Source organism: Aptenodytes patagonicus, chromosome 12, assembly GCF_965638725.1.
Source record: "Aptenodytes patagonicus chromosome 12, bAptPat1.pri.cur, whole genome shotgun sequence".
Taxonomy (NCBI): Eukaryota; Metazoa; Chordata; class Aves; order Sphenisciformes; family Spheniscidae; genus Aptenodytes; species Aptenodytes patagonicus.
Window position 1 is genome coordinate 6,933,108 of NC_134960.1, and position 24,204 is coordinate 6,957,311.

Here is a 24,204-nt window from a genome sequence, read left to right on the forward strand (position 1 = left end):
CTCGGCAGGAGCTTCTCCTTTCTGAGTTGACCACAAGTTAAGAAATTCCCTTTTTTTGTTTGTTTTCAAAATGGGAGGGGAAAAAAAAAAGCGATGCTTTGAGACGTCACTGGTGACAAACCCCCTTGGCAGAGGTGGGGCCATGCATGCACCCCGCTGCAGGCCCCCACCCCGCTGTTGGGGCCACCCTCCTGCCCCAGAGAGGGGTTCAGCCCCAGGCCGCTCCCCAGGGCTGGCAGGGGCCACTGCACCATGCCAAGTTTCAGGACAATCCTGATGTGCCCTGGTGACTGCCACCCAAACCCCCAGGGACTTCTGTACTCTTTTCTCTTGCTTGGGGACACAAAGAACCTGGCTGGGACCTGCCTTGATGGCAGGGGACTCCATTTTACCTCAGTGGGACAAGTTTTACCTCACACCTGGTGGATCTTGCTGGCTTCGGGTCCTGAGGACCCACACAGAAACATGGCTGACTCCCTCACAACGGGCCCACGAAGATGATTCAGCCTGGGGCAGCTCCCAGGTGGGAAAAGGCCTGTGAAGATGGCAAATTATTTTGTTTTAACTAAGAGTGTGATCCCTGGTGCAGAGATGGGTCCTGCGGCCACACAGGATGACCCCCGAGCCCCACTCCAGCACCACGCAGAGGCAGGGTTGAGCCCAGCCAGCTGCAGGCTTGCCTTCACCACCCTCCCCAGCAGGGAAACATGTTGGGGTCCAGTCTGCAGACTCTTCCCTGTCCCCAGCTGGGCTGGGGGACACATGGGGATCCCAGCTTTCCTCCTCTCCCAGTACCTCCAAGCCTGGGGCTCACAGCAACCATCTCACCATCAGATAACCACAGGGCTCAAGCAGAACCCCTCCTCCCCAGGAGCCCACTCCACCCAGCCATACTACCTTGCTGGTGGGGAGGCTTTTTAAAGCTGTTTTCTAATTGACATCCTGGCAGGCACCTGGGAGCAGTAATTAGGCACTTTGTTAGTCCTCCCCTGGACTGCACCTCTTCCAGAACAGAGGGTGAGGGTAGGCTTGAAGCAAAACAGTTGTCCCAGGGATGCTCAAGTCAGCAAGATGTTAGCAGATCATCAGACACAGGGATGATGCTCTCTGCTCTATCTCTGGATAACCTCACACTGCAGAACAAGCTCATGACAGTTCACGGCAGCTCTGGAGTGGGAAGTTACAACCATCACCTGACAGTGCTGGGAAGCACAGGGGAGGAAGGTCCTGCCTGGGGCGAGCTGGAGGGCTCTGCCTTAGCTGCACCCAGCTGCAGCCCCATCGGTGGGTAGGTGACAGGGACACCAGCTGTGAAATGTGGGCAGAAAGAGATGGGCTTTTCCAAAATGTCTGCACAGAGGTGGCTGTTGAATCTGCACTTGCAATGCAAAGGTGCCAGGCAGAGGAGTGCCCCTCATGCCTCCACAAACCGGAGGGGAGTGGGCTTCTCCAAAGGGGGCAGTTAGAGAGATACCAGCAAGATAAGGTCTTGGGGCCAAGAGATGAGAGCATGGCTGACTGTGCTGGAGATGACTAAGAGTCATAGGAACATGGAGAGAGAGCTCTTGGTTTTGGCCAGAAGGATGGCTGGAGAGCACGAGGGAGTCCAGAGAGAAGGAAAGGCAGTTTTTGGCCAGAGAAGATTTCCTCTCAGCAGTTTTTCCTGGCAGGATGTGGGGAAGAAGAACACAAAGTAGAGGCAGCATGGTGCGCTGGGGGGCTCCTGCCCAGAGCTGGGGGGCTGTCAAGTGGCTGGGCCACAGGAGACGTCTGCCTGATTATTCTTTCCTCCTTTTGAGCCAAAGGGGCTTTTTAAAGGATGTTTGTTTCCCTCCTTCTTCTTTTTAAGTTTGTTTTTTTTTTTTTCCAGGAACACATGCCAGCTCAGAGAGAACTGACTCACCAGTGTGAACAAGTATTAAACCAGACAGGTTTAATACAGAGAAGGGAAACAATCTCTCAGCCTCCCTTCTTCTCTTTGAGGAGGCCCCTTGCAGAGTGTCTCTGATGTCAGTGGTCCACAGGTGACAAGTCACAGCCTGTACACACGGGTCCCCAAGCTGGGCTGGGCACACCTGGGGATGCTCAGTGCGACAAGCTGTCTGCTGGGGTTTCTCCCTCATTGGTGGCCACCTCTTCCTGCCTGCAGGCTGCACGCCAAATCCTGTGGTTGCAAGCAGCAGCTCAGCCACAGGAGTGCTGCTGGGTCTCATGTGCCCAAGCGGGTCTGAGCAAGGGGCAGGGATGCTCTCAGAGGACCTGCAGCCTTACTTTGAGTCACATCACCCAGGGATGTCTGTGGAGGCCCCGATGGCCAGGAAGGCGTGCTGGGAGATGGCACGAGACTTGCTCAGTGCCTTGCTGGCCGCAGGCTGGCTGTGGAGGGGAGAGTGGAGGCTGCTGTGAGCCCTGGCTGGGAGCACTGGGAGCTCAGGCTTGTTTCCCAGGCTGGGAGTGGGGCTGGGCCATTCCAGTCCTACAGGACCCCTGCACTGAGTACAGCTGGCCAAGGTGTCATGCCTGCCTGTACTGTCCTGCAGCAGTCTGGGGACACGAGTGAGCTGTTGGTACCCAAACAGCTAAAAACCCTGGTTGCAGCAGGCCAGGGTTTGTCTCCACAGTCTGAGTTTCTCTGCTTCCCTGAGCTCTTCCACAAGGTGCCTGTCTCATCACTGGAGAGGAGACTTGTTTCGGGGTGGGGAAAATGCCCTGCTGGGAGGCTGGTAGTCCCTGTGTCTGCCTACTCATTCCCAGCCCCATGACCCCTCCTCAGTGCATCCCGACATGCAAAAGGCCTGCCAGGCAGGGATTGGGCAGTGGGAGCCGGCTGGGTTCAGGGCTGAGGTCTACCAATTCCCCCTCCCTGCTTCCCCCCAAGCCTTTGCTGCAGCCTCTCTGGAGATGAGGTGATTTTTTTTCCCCTGCTGATTCAGCTCCTGGAGAAAAAAGCCCTGTCTGCCTGTCATGGCTGATCCGTGCCAGGTGACTCAGAGTATATCTGGGGAGAATCAGCCTGAGCTGGTCAGGGAGCCTGCAAACCTTCTCTCTGGCAAACTGAGCAAAGACTGGAACCCAGGACAGGCCGTGCTGGAAAGGGGAGCCTTGCTGGGACTTGGACTTGTCTCCTGCTGCAGCTGATGCCTTGGGCTTTTGGGTACACAAAGGGTTTCCAGGAGCTGAGGGAGGCACGACTGCTGCCAGCAGGGACTTGCACCTGGGCTGCATCATGCAGCCTGAAAACAGGGTCAACATCAGTATATTTGAACCTCAGTTCAAAATCCCCTCTTCACAGCAACCCTGGGCTTTCCAAGCATGTGGCTCGGAGCTGCCTGCAAACAGATCTGCTCAGCAGCCTGGGGCCATTTTCGAGAGGAGCAGTTTCAGTGGAGCCAGAGAGAGGAGAAAACTTTGGGCTGGACTCAGGAGGTGCCTGTGTCCCATGGGGATGGGGGACCCCAGCACTGCTGGAGGGGTGACTGGGAGAAGGTGAGAGGAGCAGGAGGAAAGCAGGGGCACATGTGGACCAGAGGGAGTGGTAGTGTAGGGAGCAAGTACTGTGGGGTTGTGTCTTTAAAAGGTATCAGTGAATTCCTCATCCCAGAGGGAGGGGAGGAGAACCCATCTCAGAGAAGAGCAGGACATGGGGAGCCCTGTGCAATGCAGTGTGGCTCCTCCTGGTGCCCTGCCCCATTGCTACCCCCAGTCTCTCCCACTGCCCTGAGCCATTAAACTACGTGGAAAAATCAACAGCACTGTGGTGTCCCCCATCTCCTTCAGCCCAGCACTGTTCAGTCTGGCAGTTCCCGCATCCCTACCCTGATCTGAGCAGAGACCCAGCAATGCCCCCAAGAAACACATCAAGCCCTTGTTGGGGGCTGCTGGCCCAAACGTCTGGCACTGGGGATACACATAGGAACTGTTCCCGGTGTCGTTCCCTCTACCCACCTCCTCCCAGTGCAACAGCACTCACAAGCTGGCCAGTTACCAGAGAAATGGGGCAGATCCTGCCCTGTTCGCAGCCCCTTTTCCTTACCATGTATCTGGGCTCAGCTGTTGCCTTGCTGTGCTTGTCTCTGCCTGGCTCCCAGCTTGGCTTTCGTTAAGAGCTGGGGTCATGCACAGTGTATTAACATGCTTAGCCTTCACCCACGACATGGTTAAGCTGTATTCCCAGCCCCATCTGTGTGAGAAGGTGGCAGCAACCAAAACCAGGCAAACAGAGGAAGAGATGGAACTTTGCAAAAAGAAAAACACCTTTATTTTTAAACTCTTTCTTTAAAAACGTATTTGTAAAAGTTTACAGCATAAAAATAATATCTCATGGCTATAAATGTGACATAGTACAAATCCTACAAATACATCTGTAAACCTAGGAAAATGTTAACTCTTTGGTACCTTAGTCCAAACTCTGTTTTTTCCTTTGCCCTCAGGATGGTTTCTGACAGACAGCGTGGAGGCAGGTGCTGTTTCTGTTCAGAGATGCTGCAGAGTAACAGCATGATGCCAGCAAGCCAGCACAGCAGGACGGGGAGATGGCAGAGGGCAAGCTTTGGGCAAGCTTTACAGTTATGGTGCAATCCATGAAGGAGGAAAGGACAGGAACAATGGGACGCTGCAGGCCTCCCAGCATGAGCTGGCTTCCCTGCCTCCTCCCACCTCTGCAAGAGTCATCTCTCCAAAGTGCCGCTGGAGCTAAATTGGAGCAGTTCCCCTGCCTTTGCCAAAGCTAACTGGATCCGTCTTGGCATATCCCAGAGACTTCAGCCCTCCGGGTGAAACATGGGAATTATGCTGGGAGCCCAGCAACCCATGTGCTGACCCATGAAATTTTTGAATGATACCTGGCCTGCCCTGGGCAAGTCCTGCAGACAACATGGTACCTCCACTGTTACAGTCAGCCTTGGCTGCTCAGCATCCAGGCTGGGCTGCAATCTGCTGCGGGAAGGACCTGTGCATGGCCCAGGAGCTGCCCGGCACCCAGTGGGGACCTGCAGCTGCCCTGGCTGCTCTCTGCCTGTGCAACCACCTGGGGCGAAGGCTGCCAAAAGGCTGCTGAGGGCTGCCAAAGAGCAACCTTCATGTTCTCCAAGTGGGAGCGCAGCCAGGCTGCGTCCAGGCTCCCGGGGGCTGGCTTGGCAGCCCACTGCTCTCCTGTCCATGTGGGACATCCTGTGGTTTGCACTGTGAACTGGCCACACCAACCCTGGGATCTGAGCTAAGCACCGAGCCCGGCCAGAGCCCTTCCTCGCGCCTGTGCATTGGAGCATGGGGTTTGCCTCCTTAGCACGTTAGCTGATATCTCATTTTAGAAAAAGCCCCCAGAAGGAGACATCTGTGAAATCCCCTTCTCCAGATCTTCCCCACAGCCAAAACCTAACCCACTGCCCAGTACCCTGCATTTGTGGTGCTGTCTCTCCCCCAGCCCAGAGCCCTGACTGGGAAGAAGGGGAAGAGCCATTTCTCACTTCTGGCTGATTTCCTCCTGGCTGCACATCTGCATTGCACTTCTGCCTCCCGTCCCCGTGGGACTCTGCCACAGTCCCCTTGGCAGGTGAACAGAGACAATTTAGTTACAAGTAAAGTCCGCTGTGCTCTAGATTTCTTAACACGACACAAACAAACACTAAACGTGACACTCTCACTTAAAAAAATAATAACACGCTCAAACTGAGAAGGACAAAAGGATTAAAACCGGTGCACACATCAGTCTGAGAAGCATCTTAAATGTGGAAAGAGACACCAGAGTGTCGCATTAGTTTCTGGGATACACTTAGGTATGTATGAAATAGTGACTGGCAGTAGGATTATGCATATACTGGTGCTGATAACGATGTAACAGCTGTAGAGTAAAATATAATCTACAAATAAAAGATATTGCACTAGAGATGGGCCCAAGCTGTGGCATGTGTCCCTTTTTGGGGGGCTCAGTTTGGGTCCACCTCTAAACACAAAAACACATCCAAACAAAAATACTAATCATCAAAACTAAAAACCTGGAGGGACCGGTTCCCTTCAGAGTCTCACTGGAGAAATTATGGCTACAAAACTGATGGGCCCAGAACTGCCGACCATTTCTCCTGGCCCTCACCCGGCGGGCCACGCAGGGACTGGAATGTCGGCAGCAGAGAGAGAGGGAGCTGGGGGCTGGAGCTGGCTCCCCGAGCGGAGAGAGCTTGTCTGGGGGGCTGCTGTAAGCCTCAGCCCTGCCAAGCCCTCTCTTTGAGGAGAGCTGCAGGGATGCTTAGCAAAACGTGTTGGCTTTGCCCGGCTGCCAGCCTGTCCCTGGCTGAGAAGATCTGCTCGCTGCAGCGGGTGTGCATGCCCTGGCTGAATGGTGATGGGAACAGTTGAGTAAGAACAGGAAAGTACCACAAAGTGCAAGACTTGGCCCTTGCAATCACAGGGCCAAAGGCAGATATTTGGTCATATCTCTCTGGAGTGGAGAACGGTACCATTGTACAAAGAGTCTGGCGTACCTACTTTAAGAAGGAAGAGGGAGGTGGGGTTAGCACCCCGTCAGCAGCCAGAACAGGTTTTGATGCAAAGAATAATTGCAATAAATCTACAAATGGGACAAAATGCAATAGGCATCCAAGTGTAGCTAATGCCGAGCTAACAGGACAGGATACCTGAGTTCCCCCAGAAGGGAGAAGAAATAGATCTCCTCTTTCAGGACAGTGGAAACTATTTGATAGTGGGAAATTAGTAATTTCATTAGTAATTTATCTGTACAAGATGGAGATTACTACGGGATTTGTGAAGTAAATAAGCAAATGGCCAAAGGGAGGGTGAGAAGGGGTTAATTGATGGGGAAATCTTTGGGCTGGACAGAGGTAGTAAAAGCAGCTCTCTAGGGTTGCTCTTGATGCTAGAAGTATTTAATATGTTTATTAGTCAGTCCAGCCCAAAAATAACAGCTTGTTAACAAAATGTGCTGATGACCCAATGTCTGGAACAGCGGGGAGTATCTTGGTTAGAAATGCTGGAAGAGTAGAAAGACGTAGGTGCTTAGATTGGTCAGAGGATGACTCCAAACTACCAGTATGTTGTGGCTGGGAAAAGGCCAACATTATCCAAAGCTACACCAGGCAAGTCAAATCCAGTACAGACCAGAACTATTAATGCCCTATGCAAGGTCTAGATTTGACCTCACCTGGAGTACTGGGTACTTCTGGTCACCTTTGATAGAGAAGGACAAATTAAAAATGGAGCTGGTGCAGACAGGGACTATTAGGATGATCCGATGTGCCATCCTACGGGCTCAAGTTGCAGTGACACGGATCCTACCAAGCACCTGACATGTTAGAAAAATAAAGTGGTCTGACCCCAAGGATCTCATGAGTTACTGCTTCTCTGCGGTTAGGATCATTTAATGAACTGTGGCCACAGAAGATGGCTCCTTCATTACAAGCAGAAGGAACAGAGCATGGAAAAACAGTTGTCATTCACAGTGTTTCCTACGGATGGTGGGGAATCTGACCACATGGGCTGAAAATATACTCCACCGGCTGCCAATAAAAGTACTATTTCTTATGTTCACATTCTACCAAGGGCATCAGACCACAAAACATCTACTTCTCTTTTAGCTGCATAAATGGCAGCATTGCAACGATAGACCACTTAAAACAGAAGCTGTTTTGCTGGGGATTTTTGGCAGAAGTTTCATATTTTTAAAAAAAAATAAAAAAATTCTTAGTGGCTTTGAGGTGGAAGAAGCCCAGCAAGATGCTGATTGAATTTCTGAATTTGTAAACCTGCATGTGCATTTTTTGTAGGATGCACAGAGATGTGCATGAGTAGGGCAACGAAGGGGTTAATGGGAATGGGGGGCATGCAGCGAACAGAGCTCTGTGCAAGGCAAAACTTCTCCTTTCAGAAAAAAACCCCTGCTAGTTTCTACGGTGTCAGAGCTGTAGTTCTGGGGGCCTAGCTTTCATCAGTGCAGAGGTGGGGTTCACCACTGATTTCAAAAGCCTGGTGTTCCTCCTGCTTTGAGTCTCCTCATTCAAGTGGCAGCTGAGAGCACCAGAAGTCCCAGTCCTGCCTGTGAGAAGCAAGAAAGGAGGTGAGAAGCAGGAGGAAGGTCTCTGCCCTTTTATTCTTCAAAACACTTTCCAAGAGAGAGGAATCCTCCCCGATTCCTCTTGCTCTGCTTGGTTCCCCATGACACTTCATCCACAGCCCTGACAGGCTGCACGTGGCTGTGCCTGACCCCTAGAAAGTGGCAGGGTGTGAGATACAGTTCAGCTGGGACCAAACAGCTTCCCAGCCTCTCTCCCTCTCCCTCTTTTGAGATGTCCGTGGGTTGGTGTTCTGGCATCCTTATTGCTCCCCATAGTCTTGCTATGACTCAGGAGGGACCGGTGAGACCTCCCATTCTGAGAAAGGGTGTTTGGGTGAACAGTCTATCAAAAGGGAGCCCTTGCTTCCCAAAGATAAGGCACAAAGATTTTGCAGCTGGCAGGGTTATATGATTTCCCAGCAGATGAGCTGGGCTTAGTGGCAGTAGATTAATGAATAGCCATATTGCTTCCTTATACTGGCCCTGGCTAGTGGATTAATATATTTGTTCCCTTTAAATCTTCAATGGAGAATAATTAGCTTAGTGTCCACACAGACAACACGAACAACACTGGACTGCCCTCTTTGCTACTACAACAGAGTCATTATGAGAGCATTTTGAGTTCCTGGCATGCCCTTGGGGCTCCTGGTGCCATGCTGGGCACAAAAGGGTTCGGGGTGCGACAGCCCCTCTAGGTGTGTGCAGAGCTGTGCCCCAGAACCATAGGTACCTGTAGTGCTTGTGACACTCTATCCACCATAGAAGAGTTATCAAGAAAGGAAAACGGTGATTCAGTATCTCTGAGACGCTGGCTGGTCTCTCCAGGACTTGGCTGTGCTTGGAGGAGAATCTACCCAATGTACTCTTGATCTCCAGCAGCTGAAGGTTGATGTTGCAGGTTCTCTACACCCCAGCAATGGGCTCCAAGCAAATCATCTGTCCCGGTTGCATTTCACAGAACCATGGTGTGGTTGGTGCTGAGACCATCAGAGAAGTGCTGGTGCAGAGGAGATGAAACTCATTGCCATGGAGGGGGAAGAGGCTGGAGTATCATCTTAGCAATGCAGAAAGTGGCGTCTCTTGTGGACATCCAACCCACGTCTTCCACTTGAAAAGAAAATGTTGGTCTGTGAGATGTCTCCCTCCTGCAGTGGTTTGATCATTGAGGAGGATGTGGCAGTGATCTGGAAGGTTGCTGGCACTGAGCCACCTCTTTGTAAGGGGGAAGGGAATGGCAATGGGGAAAAGTCTTTAATTCCCCACCCAACACTGGGAGATGGGAGGGAAGGAGGAATGCTGGGACAGGTGGGGATGTCCCAATGTACAAGCGCAAAGCATGGCTCTCTGTGACGTCTGGGTCAGCCCTTCAGCTGGTCTCACTGTGGGGAGATGCAGAGTCAGCCCAGCTCTGACTACAGGAAACTCTCCTCCACCTCTTGGTGCCCTGTGGTCGGCTCCTGGCAGCCTGCCTGTGGGTCGGATTCCTGCTCCTCATCCTGCCGGAGGCCCAGAGGGCTGTCACAGGATATTGTAGATGATGTGTTGGCCTCGTTCAGCGTAGAGCTGAAGGGAGACAAGGAGGAGAGAGAAATGAGTGCCTTGTCCCAAGTGTCCTGGTGAGAGAGGATTCCCAGCGGCTGAGAAGCGCGTCAATCTCCTGGCAGCCCCAGTCTATCTGAGTAGCTTTCCACAGGGGGGCAGACAGTATCACTTGGGTCTATTCAGCCCTCAAACACAACATACAGCCAGTTGGGCTCTGCGGGCTGTGCACCCCAGTGTGCCCTACTCCTTGTAAGTGGGGGTCTCTTTTCCCCAGCTGTGCCAGCTGATGTACGGAGACATGATATGACACGACACCTTATCTTAGCTCACATCCCAGCTCCTCTGGTTCATCTTCATCCCTGCAGGCTCATGCAAGGTCGCAGCACTTCAGATGGGGATGACGCTGCCCTCCTTCTCTCCTGGTAAACCCACCCCTGGTCTGTCCCATAGCAGAGCGTCACCATTTCCTCTTGAGGCCCCCATTTTCAGATTTGGGCAGTGGGGGGAAGGGACAATATTTAGAAGTGATGTTTTTACCTGGCCCGGCTGATGGAGACCTCCTGAGGGAGATCGCAGACTGCCTCGGGTTTGGGGTCGGGAAGAGGGATGATATAATCATTCTCGCCCCCGTTCTGGTGCACGGCTGTGTAGAGGATGCTGCCGGTGGGGGAGCTGGGAGTGAGCCTGGCGTTGTTCAGCCCAGGGATTGTGGGTCTTGTGCGGACAACAGCAGGGTGGTCACTCTTCATGAACTCTTCATCCACCTGCTGGTACCTCTGCTCTCACAGGGCAGGTTACCAAAGAAACGGGAAGGTCTTGTGAGTGGAGAAAATGCACTTGTGTTATATTTGCTTTCCCTGTCTGCTAGGCTTTTTCTAGAAGGGCTGGCATCTTCTAGCTTGGTTCAGCTACCCTGTCTCCACCAAAACCAGGTCATGAACATTTCCTAAGGGAGAGATCAGGGGCACAACTCCACAGCTCCAAAATACCAAACAGTTGGAGGCAGGTTTTTGATCTCCTGCCAGTTCTGATTTCCGCAGTTGCTGAGATACCAGCTGCCTGTCTGGCAATGCCAGTTGTCTCAGCAATGTCCCCAGGATGCCCAAACCACCTTCGTGCTGTTCAAACTAATGCAGCCTTAGTCACAGCAAAATCCTCTGGCACAGCAACACTAAACACTGGTCTCCAAACCCTGATTGAGGGCTCTAACCAAGGCAGCATCCTCCACAGAGCACTGACCCTCTTCTGTCCCTCCAGCACAGGGTCCTTTGAACATACCTTTCTGTAGCAATCCACCAAGAGGTTTCCCATAAGCACCACCAGCTGTGAGAAGGATGGTCTGATCTCAAACTTCTCCTCCCAGCACTTCTGCATGATATCGTAGCTAACAAGAGAGAAGAGAGAGCACTCTGGTGAGTTAGCAGGTGGGGAAAACAGAGGCAGAAATGCTTCTGCAGTTTGTGTAGGGCAGGCCCAGGGCAAATGCATATGGGCAGCACTTACATTTCATCAGAGGCGTGGGTGGGTTTGGACATCCGATAGCCACGTTTGATGGCGTTGTAGAACTGTTCGTTCATAGGCAGTTCGGGGTATGGAGTCCCCCCTGGGTGTAAAGGGAGAGCAGGAAATCAGGCTGGTGGATTGCCTGCCACCCCCATGCCAACATGCATTTCACACCAAGGTTTCCTTTTTTCTTTACCTTTCCTGTTTCATTTCACTTCTAAATGGCAACGTCAGCATGGGAAAGAAGGAGACAGGGAATGAAGTGCTACTCTGACTGGTAAGGTTGGGACTTGGGGATTAGAAATGTATTTCTATCGTCTCTGGGAAGGGATCCTACTAACATGCTATCAGACCTACAGACGCCACCATGATCTCTAGGGCACTTACCTAGAGTGAATATCTCCCAGAGGAGAATCCCAAAAGACCACACATCACTCAGGGTGGTGTAGAGGTTGTTGAAGATGCTCTCTGGAGCCATCCACTTAAGGGGCAAGAAGGTCTAAAAGGAAAAAAATGGAACAAGAAGAGAGTCAGCTGCATCTACAGCACTTGTTTCAACAGGTGAGAGTCTGACACCCAATTTACAAGCAGAGAAGACCCTTCAGAGCTGTCCATCAGCCCAACACATCTGCTGACATCTGCTGTCAGCTACTTCTTGGAGGGACCAGTTTCCTCTTTCCTTGTGCAGGATGAGCTCAGCAGGCAGGAGGAAAGAGTGGGTGTGCTACATCCATTTCCATCACTGTCTGCCATGACGAGCTGTCATGGTGTGCGTTCTCTGTTTCCTAGTTCTTGGGGAGTCCACTGACTTGCACAACGTGACCACAGCATTCCTGAAGGGAGTCCAGGCCAATCTGGACTTTGGAAACCTGAGACCAGGCTGGAGAGGGCTGTGGGATGACCAGAAAAGAGCTGAAGGACACATCCAGCTTTTTCCTGCTCTTACTCACTCAGAGTGATACACGAAAAGGAGCCTCACTTGACCAGCTTGTATGCAGCACTGGCTGTGCTGTTCCTGGGATTCGCTTGCACAACGAATACCAAAATAATCTCCAGGAAGGATTGCAAAGGGGCCCAGTTTCATTTCCCGTTTTGGAAGGAAAACCAGCTAGGCCAAGGCTGGACTGGAAAAGCCCAGCCCCTCTGCAGGAGGGTCTCCCTGCCCAGGCACTGAGTGCCTGTCTGCCATCCCATGCAAATGGGAGACAGCATGAGAGAAGTTAAGTAGTTCATAGAGTAGATAAAGATTGGGGTTCGAGAGGCCTGGCTCTACTCTCAGCTCCCCCAGCCTCAGTTTCTCCGGGAATTACATGGCCTGCTTTGCTTGGGGTTGCATGTTCCCAAATGCCCCAGGGCTGGAGTGGGCATGCTGCTGTTGAAGTCACAGGGGAGGTTCTGGGGAAGCTCAATTACAGCCTCATCCTCTCCTGCCTCGAAAGATTGGAGACGTCTTTCTGGAAAGTAGCTGCTCGCAGGAAAACACTTCCTCTTACCCTGTGGTCTAGTGGTTAGAGCAGAAGTCTGTGAACCTCTTCCCAGTGTGTCCAGTGACTCACCGCAGCACTGTCAAGCTGCCTAACCTTGCACTCCTCCTGCCTGCAGCTCAGGACCAGACTCAGCGCCATGCAGGGAAGGGATGCAGCACTGCTGCCAGTGACAGGCTGTGCTGGGGACAATCCTTAGTTTTGCTGCTGCTGCCCAGGTTCTTCTGTAAGAGCCTGGAGATATGGGCATGCAATACTGCTACTCCAGAGCGTGCAGAGCACATCAGGTGTAGGATGGTTGGCCGTTGACACCATCTCCTGGGAGTCCTGCCCTGTCACCACCCCAGGGCACAATGATGGACAGGTGACTCACAGGGGGAGCATGTAGGGGGTGCCAGGCCCAGATCCCTGGGAAGAAGGGGCTTGCGTGGCTCAAGGTACTCACGCTGCCTTTGGAGATATAGTTGGAATCCCTCATGATGTCCCTCGCCAGGCCAAAGTCACAGATCTTCACCAGCTTCCCCTCGCAGATGAGGACGTTCCTGGCAGCCAGGTCACGATGCACACACTGTAGGGGGAAGGCAGGGCACTGTCACTGCAAGTGGCCCCCAGACAGCCCGAAGAAGCAGCCCAGCTCCAGCACTAGCCCATTTCTGGGGCTACAGGGACAGGGGTCACCTCACATCATTTGAGGCATCTCCTCCACCTCTAGGGACAACCATGGCTCAAGGGCACTAGCAAAGCTACCACATTTTCGCTGCGCACCTGGACTGCTACCCCTGTGACAGCAACAGGCATACAAATCTGGCAAGGGCAATGTGAACAACCCAGCAGAGAGGGGATTGCCAGGGCCTGACCAAGCAAGGGGGCTGGTAGGCTGGCAAGGAGGGGGTGTCTCCATCTCTGTTTGGACAATCCAACCCAGCAGTCTGAAGACATCAGAGTTACACCAGCCTAGCTTGTGCCTCCTGGTTTGCCAGCATGTTGGATGTTTTCCATATGAACAGCCCAGAGGTTTGCTCAGGACCCTGCCAGACACTACTAGTGAGCATGATGATATTACACCACTGTAAAGTGTGACTGTGGGAAGCTGGGAGCTCCTCTTCTGTGCTCCATGGGGGAGCACTGACCATGCACTTTTGGGGATCAGACTGTCTGGCTGGAGGCAGAGAGCCAGGAATTTCTCTCCGCATGTCATTGATGCCATCCCTACCCCTTTTCTTATCCCTGCCCTGTGTGATGTTTCACACGGTCCAATTATATTACTGCCTGCCCTGGGCTATGCCAGACCTTAGGAAATCCCAGAGCCTAGTCCTCTGTTGTGGCTTAATTTCCACTAAAGAAGCACTTCTGATGAGGCCTGGAGAGCTCAGAGCATGTGGTGCAATAGGGGTGTCCATGGAGAGTAGTAGCTCTGCTGCAGAGTGCCTTGTGCTTTTGCACAGGGAGGTTATCACTGTTTGGTCATCCTGGTAAATAGGGATGATATAATACCACAGCTGTGTTGCACATGGCTTGGGAGGAGCTCCGAGTCAGGGAATTTGAGGTCTGAAGCTCGATCTAAGCCAGGGTTAGCTGTCACGTGCAAATATAGTCATGCTGATCCTCAGGGCTGTGTTTCCAAAAAGAAGTGGTCAGCAACTCTTCAATTGCATGGCCACTTCTCCCATGAGGAGGTTGGCATGGACAGAGGGACAGTGAGCGGAAGTTGACCACAGGACACAGCAGAGCATTGTTGGCCTCCACCGCTGCAGGCACCATGGACCAGCCGGGATACATACATTTTTGGAAGCCAGGAACTCCATCCCATTGGCCACCTGGAAGCTGAAGCCCACCAAGTCCATATAGCTGAGGAGCGGAGACTCGTTTATCAGTGTCACCCGGTCTGTTCTTTCAGGAGCTGGAGGGCAAGCAGAAATGGATGTTGGTGTTACTCAGCACACTCATGGGCTGCCCGCCAGTGGAAGGACCCACTGGGGATTGCTCTGCCTCCAGCAACAAAGGGACAGAGCTGGGAGCTCCCATCGTGAAGGCATCTGCCACCACTGCTGGACTCGTCCCAAAGGTGACCTTTCCAATATGGACGATCCGTCTCTGCAAGCAAAGGCATCCAGCGCCCAAAGTGCAAGCACCTCTCCCTCCCGCTATGGCTGAGCTGTTACCTGACGGGGAATAGCTGTCCAGCTCATACGGGGTGCCGTAGTTAGAGGACTCGATGTCAGCGTACTTGACTTCACCCTTCATGTCAGACATGGGCACATAATCCAGTGAGTCGTCCTTGCTCATGTCCATGTAGCCCCCGTCGCTCTCCACAGACAAGGAGAGGTGACTGTGGGGGCATGTAAAGAGGCTGTTCAGATCCAGAGGGGAGGAGGAGATGCAGGGGATGGGAACAATGATTTGTGGGACTGCAATTCCTGAATCCTCAGCCCCGGCACTGAAATGTCCCACACAGCAGGGAAAGAAGCCCTGCATCATGCATGCAGAGAAGTGCAAATGACACTGGAGGCCTCCTTCCACCACCTAACAGCTCTGGTGTCCTCAGGGCTAGCTTTAAACAGCCCTGCCATCTTCCCCTGCGGGTCTCCAGGTATCCTTGCCCACAGGCTGCAGCTTCTCATGCCCACCTTGCCTGGCAGAGCACAGGCTTGGCTCAGCACACGAGCTCAGCACTGGGGAGGGCAGGAAGGGGAGGCAGGGCCATGCAGCTCCACAGGCACCCACAGGGCAGGACGGCAGGAGACCCAAGCCAGAGTGGGCAGGTGAAACCCTCCACCTTGGTGGTGTATGTTCCCAGGCTGGCCAGGTCTGACCTGGAGAAGACTGAACTGAGCAGGCAGGACACAACTCTTTGTCCACAGTTAAACCTTCCCAGTTTGGATCAGCAAACATCTGCACCCTTGAGCACCTCTCCCTTGCGTGACCAACAACTGCATCTGGGAAGCAGCATCTTGAGGCCTTCCACATGATGGTGCTGGGCAAGGGAAACCTGCTGCATGGCCAGAGCTGTCGGGCATGTCCCCACGGGCTTGGGAGGCTGTGCTCGGTGCTTAGGAGGATCTCAGCTGCCTTCAAGCAGAAAGCACAGGGGGCAGCTGTGCTGATGTCCTAACACTGCTCTATTTTACTATTGTTTTGGCGTGCTGGAAGGAAATGCTGCTTTCTAATTTCCCATGGGACCGTTTCTGTGCACTGATCTGCCTGCATCCCTTACAGCTGGCAACTGGATGAAGGACCATTTTCCTTTCCTTGAAGCACCTCTTGTGCAACTGCACTCCTTCTAGCACTTCTCCCTTAGGCTCAGTAGCAACGAGACCTGCCCTGAAAATGCAGAGCTGAGGTCTCCAAGGGTTAAGACATGCTGGGAAACCCTTCGTCTCCATACTCGAAGTGTAGCTGTGGTTATGCCAGTAAAGTTAACGATGCCAGGGAATATTCCCAACTGGCATGGAGCAGCCAGTGTGTGTGCTAGCAAACTCAGTCTCCAGGACACACAGATTGCCTCTGCTAACTTCCCGTCTGCCAGGAGCTGTTTGGAGGTGGCTTGTTGGCACATGGGCCAGTCTCACAAGGTAAGAGTGGCCAACTCTGTCCCAGTGCTGGGCCAGTGTTTACTTTACTGGTCTGGAGGAAATGTAGGTATCCTTCCTGGCAGTACCAGCCTCCCTCATTGATGGGGGCTAGGATGGGGTAGGCACCAGGGAGGAGGACAGTGCTGCTTTCCAGGTACCTCTGCACATGGTCCTCCTTGGCGGTGTTCCCGTACACCTCTGCCTCTCGCCGTGCCTTCTCTCCATAGGACTGCAGGAAGGTGTGCTTGTTACGGTGCAGGTAGTCCACCAGGTCCCCATAGCGGCAGTACTCGGTGATGATATAGATGGGCCCTGGTGGGAGAAAGCACCTGTGTCAGCCCTGCCTCAGCCCCGCTCACTCCCCGGGGCAGGGAATTTCATCCCACAGGGACATTACCAGATTGCAGGATATCTAGGCAGGGCCAGGGGGAAAAGCCATCTTTCTGGGTACCGAGCATTTTTGGAATTTGAAATTTGTGTTTGGGGAGGGAGGTGGGGGTTAACAGAAACACGCCTTCTCAGTTTTAATCAGGTTGGAAAGAAAGGCTTTCAGAGCCCCACAAGGGTTTCCTAGGGGAAGGGTGAATCATTCTGAACCAGAAAACAGGAATTATTCTCTCTGAGGACAGTTCTCCTACTCAGAACAGCCCAGGGCAGCAGGGAGAGGAGACAAGGCGCCCAGGGTTCATCTACCTCCTTTGGTGCAGGCCCCCAGCAAGTTCACGATGTTGAGGTGAGGTCCCAAGTGGCTCATGATCTTCAGCTCGGACATAAGGGCTTGCTTCTCGCTGCTCCGGGCAGTGGCTGTTGGGGAGAGCCGGTGTGAGCGGCAGGGTGAGGAGCGGAGCACATGGGCACCATTCGGCCTCACAGCTTTGGGATGGGGAAAGGTATGGTGCGGGGACAACTCACACTTGAGCATTTTGACCGCCACTTTCATGGTGGACTGCGAATGGCTCAGGCCATGGGCTGTTGCCTCCACCACACGTCCAAAGGCACCGGAGCCTAGAGTGCGTCCTGCAAAGAAACAGCGAGGAGACAAGATTGGCAGTACTCCTCGAGAAGAGGTGAGGCGAGGAGCTTGGAAAAGGCAAGTCCTCTGTTTGAAACCACACCAGCCTTGCTGCAGTCATCCTGGTGGGCATGGAGGTGGTGTTTGTGGTTGGGGCTGGTTTCTGTCCGGCTGGGAAGGGAAGGAGCTTCCAGCCATAGGAAAGGATAGCCAGGAATAAACCAGTGCCTCATGCCAAAGGGAGCAGCTGGCTTCCCACCGTGGTCCCAGATGGTCCCTCTGTCCCAGGACCACATCGTATCTTGAGGGATCTCTGTGCCCTTTCTGGGTTGGTCTCTTTTGGAGATCCCAAACCCATTACCCCCAGACAGCCAGAACCCCAGGGGTCCATCAGTGGGACCTGCACAGCCTTTACCTAACACCAGCTTGTCCCTGGGCACCTCCCAGCTGGAGTCGTAAGGCAGCTGCATGGGATCCACATAGATGTACTCATGCCCATCGGAGCTGACTGACTCAATCACCTTCCAGCGGATTTCATAACGAGGTTTCTGGAAATGGGAGCAAAGGGGAAAGAGAGATCTGAGGGGCTGAGGATCAGGGAGGGCATGGGGGATGTGGATGGGCTTTGTCAGGGAGTCTTTTGTCCCTGCAGCCATTGCCCCATCTAGCCTACAGATGCCGGGGGGGCCACGGTCCCTGGAATGGGTGGGATATCATCAAGCCCATGCCAGCAGGAGCTCACAGCTTTGCTCTTCCCAGCCACCCTGACATGGGGGTACCACTGTGGCAGCCTGGGAACGCTCTCCTCTTTTACCTTCTGCCACAGGACAATCAGGATGATCAGGGAGATGACGGTGAGGACCAGCAAGGCCAGGATGACAGAGATGATGACCACTTTGAACGGCAAGGCTACAATGATAACAGGGACAGCAGTTAGAATCCTCCAACCTTGCATGGCCTGGGTACCCTGGGAAAAGGAGGGGACAACAGCACAGAGGGATCCCTGCACCCTTCCCCTTTCCTCCTCTAGCCACCATCCCCCTCCTGCTACACAACTCCCCCCAGACATCGACCCTGAGCTCTCCTCTGGGTGGGGGCAGTCCCTGTCCTCTCCTCCTGGGCAGACCTGCCCAGCACTCGCAGGGCCAGCACCCAGGGATAACGGGGTGATGGGTTGTTACAGCTTGTTGAAGGGCTTCCTGCCTTGGGAGAGGTTTGACCATGGGAGGCTGTAAGGAGCTAGAGGGGCTGGTTTGCTTGGGGGAGAGCTGGCAGCTCTGGACCTGGGCTTAGATCATCATTCCTCATATTTGGGATGTTCAGCGCATGGATGTTTGAGTCCGTGGCACCATCTAGTGACCCACGGGCTAATAACAAGATACCAGGAACCTGCTCAGGCTCTCTCATCTCACCTCCCTGGAGGGATGACCCTGCCAGTGGATATAAGGGCTCCAGACTCCTCCTGGAGCAACCTTTCCTGCTCAACCCAAAGGAGGCTTCATTTTGGGCAGAATACCCAGGCTTCCTGCCTTCGAGGTCTGCAGCCATCAGAGGACAGTCCTGGCTCTTAGCACCTCCATGCTGGAGGCACAGAGAGGGAAGTCTAGCTCCCCATCACCTGCTCAAACGCCTCCCGCAGCACTCACCGTGTGGGACCAGAGTGATGTCCTGGGAGTTGGTGCCCAGGAAGTTTTGCACGGTGCATCTCAGGAGCAGGGGCTCGTCCACCCTGTGCAGCTGCAGGGTGCTGTTCACGCGGTACACCTGCAGCTTCGCGTGGTACGTGGCATTGGTCTGCAGACCGATCTCCGCGGACTCGTTCCCCAGCAGCCGGGTGGGCTGCCCCTTGGTGCTGCACCTGGTCCGGGGGAGGATAAAGGCACCTGAGAGGCAGCTGGGACCACGCACCACCATGGGATGCCGGGCATGTGGGACAGCAGAATACAATAAAATAATAGTCTATTATTCTAATGAATGTGAGAGTCCAGCCATTCTCATGGGCTCCATCACTCCGCTTACCATTTGATGTCGCTGCAAGTAGACCAGCTGATCTCCGGCTGGGGCATGCCTTCAGCAGAGCATGTTACGGTCTGCTCCCCACTGCTGGCACTGCTGTTCTCCTTGAGGTCCACCACTTTGGCTGGCACTGAAACCAAGAGACAGTGATGGGAATTAATCCTCCTTTCTGACTGCAGGATGGAAGGGGAACGTGATTCCACTGTACCCCTAACATGGCCTGGGGGTGAGGAGACAGTGAGGTAGGACTCATCACATCAATCATGTTTTATTTTTGAAAGCTAACAGCAAAAAGAGAAAGGTTTGAGGGGGTTATGGAGGAGACCTGCCCCCATCTAGCTTGCTTGGAGAGCACAGGCAAGCACAGGGAAAAGTCCTGGACATCAGAGCTGCGCAATCATCTCTGCATCTACTACCTTGGGCCAGGGCATGAAGGCCAAGCTGCTGGTTTCTGCACTGCCTCCCTGTCCTCCTGCTCTGAGACCAAGCGTGAGATATCTCAAATGAGCATGTTTCTTGCTTGAATGCTCTTCCTTTAACCAAAACCACTCTGGAGCTGTAGTCAGAGGAGTAAGGGCTTCAGCCTGAGGGTCCTGAGGCAAAGGATGGAGCCATCCCCTGAGACTGCCCCCACACTCCTCAGCCCCATGTCTGCATGCCCATCCTCACCATTTATCTGCAGATGGAAGGACAGCTCCTGCTCATCGTCCTCATTGGAAGCCCGGATGGTGTAAAATCCTCCTTCTTCCTGCTTCACCCGTACCAGCACCAGAGCCGTCTGGTACCTGGAGGAGACACAGTCCCCAAGTGATGGGTGTGGGAAGGTACCTCAGGACTGACAACGCTTGGAGGTGACCAGCGCCCATCCAACTGAGGCATGCTCAAAATTCACTCACAGAAAGGCATTCAACCACCAACCCATGTCCAACAAGTGATTTGCAGCTTACTTTGTGAATTATCCCCTCCCTGCACCCCGGTGAGGAGTGATGGGCCCTCACCTGGTTTCTGACAGATTCCTGCTGGTGATGGTGAACTCGCTGTTGCTCTCCACGGTCAATGTCTTGTTGTTCTTCAGCCACACGATGTTGGGTTGTGGGTAGGCCTCCACCTCCACCTGGATGGTGCGGCTCTTGTGGACCTCAGCATACACTGTGCTGGGCAGGTGGGTGTGGAAGCGCACGAAGCCACGCTCTGAGAGGGGGCAGGGGATAGGGGGGGTCAGAGTTAAAAAGAGACCCCTCTCCAGCCCTTTGGACAAACATGGATCTGGCACAAAACACCCTGAACACACAGAAGTGGTGGGGCAGCTCCAGATCCATCCCTCAAGGCTTCAGGCTTGCGTCCAAAGGGAGTGGGGGTGCAGAGCCACACTTTGGAGTAGGGGAGCTCATGAGGCAGGCAGCACGCAGGGAAAAGGCTGTTATCTTGTAGGGATGGGGCAGGTTCCTTCAAATTACATGAAAGAAGGACAGATGCAGATGGGAGGTGGCAATTTGACCTCACAGTGCATCGGCACTGCACAGTGCAGAAGAGCTCTCACCCACACCCTCAAGTGTCTTAAAGGGTCACAAAAGCTGTGGTGGGGGGTTTGGGATGTTTTGAAGCCAAGAAGTGGGCAGGGGTGACTTGGGGTGAGGGCTGTTTTTTTGCCATGGCTACTAAGGGCAGAGGCGAGGAGGGGAGGGAGCTGGAGGTTGTGCGGAGAGAAGAGGGTGTCACCCTGGGGTATCCTGCCTGGATGCCCATGTGGTTTGCTGGCTTTGGGCACGTGGGCAGCGACGCACCGATCACATGGACCGTGATGTCTTTCCGATCCGTTTTCTCATGGTAGCCCTCAGAGACGTTGCAGACGTAGGTCCCGCTGTCCTCCAGCTCCGCATTCTGGATGATGAGGATGGAGCGGATCTCATGGGTGGATCCGGGCAGGAAGTCAGTCACCGGCTCTACAGCCTTCCCTGCCTGCACAACGGGGACAGGAGATATGGTCTGAGAAGTCAAGAGCATGTTCTGCCGTTGGAGCTACAAAGCCAGGCTCACAGGGAGGGAGGAAGAGGGGGTAGAGGACCCCAGTCTGGCTGCCACAGGGACAGGGAACATGCATTGATCAGAGGCCACTGAGACAGACAGCCTTAATCCAAGGATCTCCCCATCAAGCCTCCCTGTGTGGCAGCATCATCATCCCACAGCTTCTGCCATGGGGTGAAGCTTCCTATGAAGCTTCGCCTAGGATATTGATGAGTGATTGCCATGGGACATCTGGGCGAAGGCTGGAGCTGCTGCCCGGAGCCTGTGGGGCTGGAGCACTCACTTGCTTGCGAGGATAATCCCAGTTGAAGTTGACTAGCTCATTGCCGCTCACGGTGCACATCAGGGTAACGTTTTCTCCCTGACGCACTATGGTCTGCACTGCGCTGATGGAGACGTTCACAGATGACACTGTGGGAAAGGTGAAAGAAAGGAATGAATAATGAAGGAAGGGATGAGTGGGCACCCAGTCCATTTATCCTGCGTGGACTGGTCCACTGGAAAGTCTCTTCCCTGAGGGATAGAGCTGACACTTTGGCAGAACCCATTGTCTAATGGAGACAGGACTAAATCCAGCCTCCAAATTGATCAGGGGCATCGCTAAGGAGACAGGGGGAGAGCTTTGCTGTCCCTGCCATTGGGCTGAAGGAACAGCCACAGCAGGTGCACAGGTATGCTAAGACAATGGAAGCTCACCCTGGATCCTGTAGACATAGAAGGTGTCTGAATCCACCTCCTGGTCATCCACGATTGTCCGACAGAAATAGGTCTTATCCTCAAAGAAGCCTTTGAATCCCTGTTGTGGGTCATAAGCAGCTGGGATGGGGTTCTCCACCTTTTTCTCATAGAGGGTCACCTGCATCTGCGGGTTGGTCACGCGGCATGGGATGATGGCCTCTGTGTAGCCCGTGATGAAGATAAAGAGCTCTTCGGAGGTGATTGTGGGGAGGAAGACTAGGGAGGGATCTGTGGGAGAGAGGGAACGCTGGTTACGGAAAGCTGCTTGAAGCTGAACCAGGGCTGCTCTGTGCTCCTTCAGGACTGCTCCAACACAGGGCTCTGTCTCCAGACTGGTGGGATGCTTCTTCCCTTAATCCCCATGGCAAAATAGAGCTGCAATGTCGCGGGCTTGCCAAACCTGTCCTGGGAGGGTGAGAGAGACCCAGACGCTGCCGCCTAGCACCGTTGCCTCCCCCACCACTTGTCCCAACACACCACACATGGGTCTCTCCCATGACCTGGCATACCAGAGACATGCCACAGCCAGATGACCTGCCATGAGGGCTCTCCTGCAATGGGAGGAAGGATTTTGAGAGGCCAGTCACTTGGAGACAGGACGATAATCCAAAGACCTCTTTCTCCTGGTTGTTAAACCCTGTGGAAATGCAGAGACAAGGACATGCTGTCCCCTACCTGGAACGTAGATGTACAGGGCTTTCCTCTCTGCTGGCTCTGGAACCTGGTCAGGGCTGTAGGTGCACGCATACTCCCCGGTGTGACGGCCCGTCACGTTCCTGAGGGTGAGATTGCTGACGAAGACACCATCCCTGTGCTCCAGCGAGGCAGTGAGGGGCTGACCCTCCCGTTCCCAGACCAGCGCGCCATCCCCATAGCACAAGAGGGAGAAGGTGCTGTGGAGGCCGAGGACAAGCTCAGTGTCTTTGGGTTCGATGTGCAGCCCGCTGGCCCCGGATGTTACCTCCAGCAGACCTGGGAGAGGAGGGAGATGAGACCAAATTGGATTCCTCTGAAATCCAAGGAGAAGCACGCTGGAGCACAACCTCACACCAATGTATTTGGTTTGTAGTGTCAACCTTTACACTGAAAAATAACCTTCCTGGATTTGTCCTCCTTGGCGTAGCCACCACTGACAAACACATGCTCTCCTCAGAAATGTCCTGTTGACGTAGACCTTCGTGGGTCACCCTTCATTCCCTGTACCTCCTGAAAGCCTTACTGGGGAGGAAATAAGACATCACGGGGTTTAGCAATGTTCAAAGGTGCCCATCTTGTCTGTGGCAATGCTGGGTGGAGAACCCCCCATTTTATGCTTTAATTATGTCTGTCCCCGTCCAACCTTTCTGTGAGGTAACTGCGCCCTCAGTGCCACCCAGTGCTGCCCAGTGTCACGGGGCGGTGAGGAGCAGAAGGCTGGCTTGGGAGGGATTTGGGGCAGCTGTTGAAACGGTGGGTGTGAACAGAGATGTGCTGGGAGGCAGCCATGCTGTGATGCTGTTGCACCAGCCCAAGTGGCATCCTTGGTGAGGACGGGGCTGGAAATGGGGGTGACCTGGGCCTCCCCCACGTTTGCTCACATTCTTGGCTTTTATGCATCCTGTGAGCTGGTCTAGATGGCCTGGGGAGCTGGCAGTACAGACAGTACTGCTGACCCCAAAATGAGCCTGTCTCTGCAAAGGCAGAGGTAGGTCTCAGATGCACCTTCAAAGGCTTGGAAAGGCCATGCGTTTAGCAGGCAAGGGGGAGAGGAGGAGATGAGGCAGTTCCCTGCTCTGCTGGCTGCCTCTCCACAGGGACAGTGTCAGACGGGACACAGACCAGGCTGAAACAATGTCAGTTTACAAGAAAGTGAAAAAGGAATGAAAGCAAAACCTTGCAGGAAATCCTTTGGAAGCAATAGAGCAGGCAAGGTCTTCCTGAATGGCTCCCCGTGTCTCTCCCAGCTTCCTTGCTTCACCCTTTGCCCAGATGTCCCAGTGGGGCTGGGATACATGCTCCTCCCAGGTGTCCCCACGGGTGGGCAGGGCAGCTGGGGACAGCGCCCAGGGACTCGCAGCAAGGCTGTAAACAGCCCAGATGCAGCCAGGTGCCCTGCTGCCTTGCTGTGGGGGGTTATTGTATATATGGGGGTCTGACCGAATCCTTCCTGCTGTGGGGGTGTCCATAATGTCCAGATAATGTGGGTTCTCGGGTGTCTGCTAAGGGCTGAGCGCACCTGGCAGTGCTCCCTCTGCAAAGGTCTCCTCCTTC

The 24,204-nt window shown here is 53.8% G+C and overlaps 1 protein-coding gene across 2 annotated transcripts in view; it reads right to left on the reverse strand.

The window, feature by feature from the left end:
• Positions 1 to 4,235: 4,235 nt before the first annotated feature.
• Positions 4,236 to 24,204, reverse strand: part of PDGFRB (platelet derived growth factor receptor beta) — a 34,353-nt gene continuing 14,384 nt past the window's right edge. Inside the window, exons 4-24 of one of the 2 annotated variants that reach the window (XM_076349659.1) lie at positions 22,630 to 22,926; positions 21,913 to 22,182; positions 21,500 to 21,627; positions 20,976 to 21,150; positions 20,190 to 20,382; positions 19,861 to 19,976; positions 19,195 to 19,321; positions 18,822 to 19,033; positions 17,990 to 18,084; positions 17,591 to 17,723; positions 17,076 to 17,180; positions 16,857 to 16,967; positions 16,322 to 16,475; positions 14,754 to 14,920; positions 14,373 to 14,491; positions 13,037 to 13,159; positions 11,495 to 11,606; positions 11,108 to 11,207; positions 10,883 to 10,988; positions 10,142 to 10,380; positions 4,236 to 9,625 (exon numbers count right to left, since the gene is read on the reverse strand). In XM_076349659.1, the coding sequence (XP_076205774.1) occupies positions 9,475 to 9,625; positions 10,142 to 10,380; positions 10,883 to 10,988; positions 11,108 to 11,207; positions 11,495 to 11,606; positions 13,037 to 13,159; positions 14,373 to 14,491; positions 14,754 to 14,920; positions 16,322 to 16,475; positions 16,857 to 16,967; positions 17,076 to 17,180; positions 17,591 to 17,723; positions 17,990 to 18,084; positions 18,822 to 19,033; positions 19,195 to 19,321; positions 19,861 to 19,976; positions 20,190 to 20,382; positions 20,976 to 21,150; positions 21,500 to 21,627; positions 21,913 to 22,182; positions 22,630 to 22,926 (3,233 nt within the window). In that variant the 3' untranslated portion in view covers positions 4,236 to 9,474. Of the gene's footprint in view, positions 9,626 to 10,141; positions 10,381 to 10,882; positions 10,989 to 11,107; positions 11,208 to 11,303; positions 11,325 to 11,494; positions 11,607 to 13,036; positions 13,160 to 14,372; positions 14,492 to 14,753; positions 14,921 to 16,321; positions 16,476 to 16,856; positions 16,968 to 17,075; positions 17,181 to 17,590; positions 17,724 to 17,989; positions 18,085 to 18,821; positions 19,034 to 19,194; positions 19,322 to 19,860; positions 19,977 to 20,189; positions 20,383 to 20,975; positions 21,151 to 21,499; positions 21,628 to 21,912; positions 22,183 to 22,629; positions 22,927 to 24,204 lie in introns of those variants that run through there. The other variant, XM_076349660.1, reaches the window with a different exon arrangement.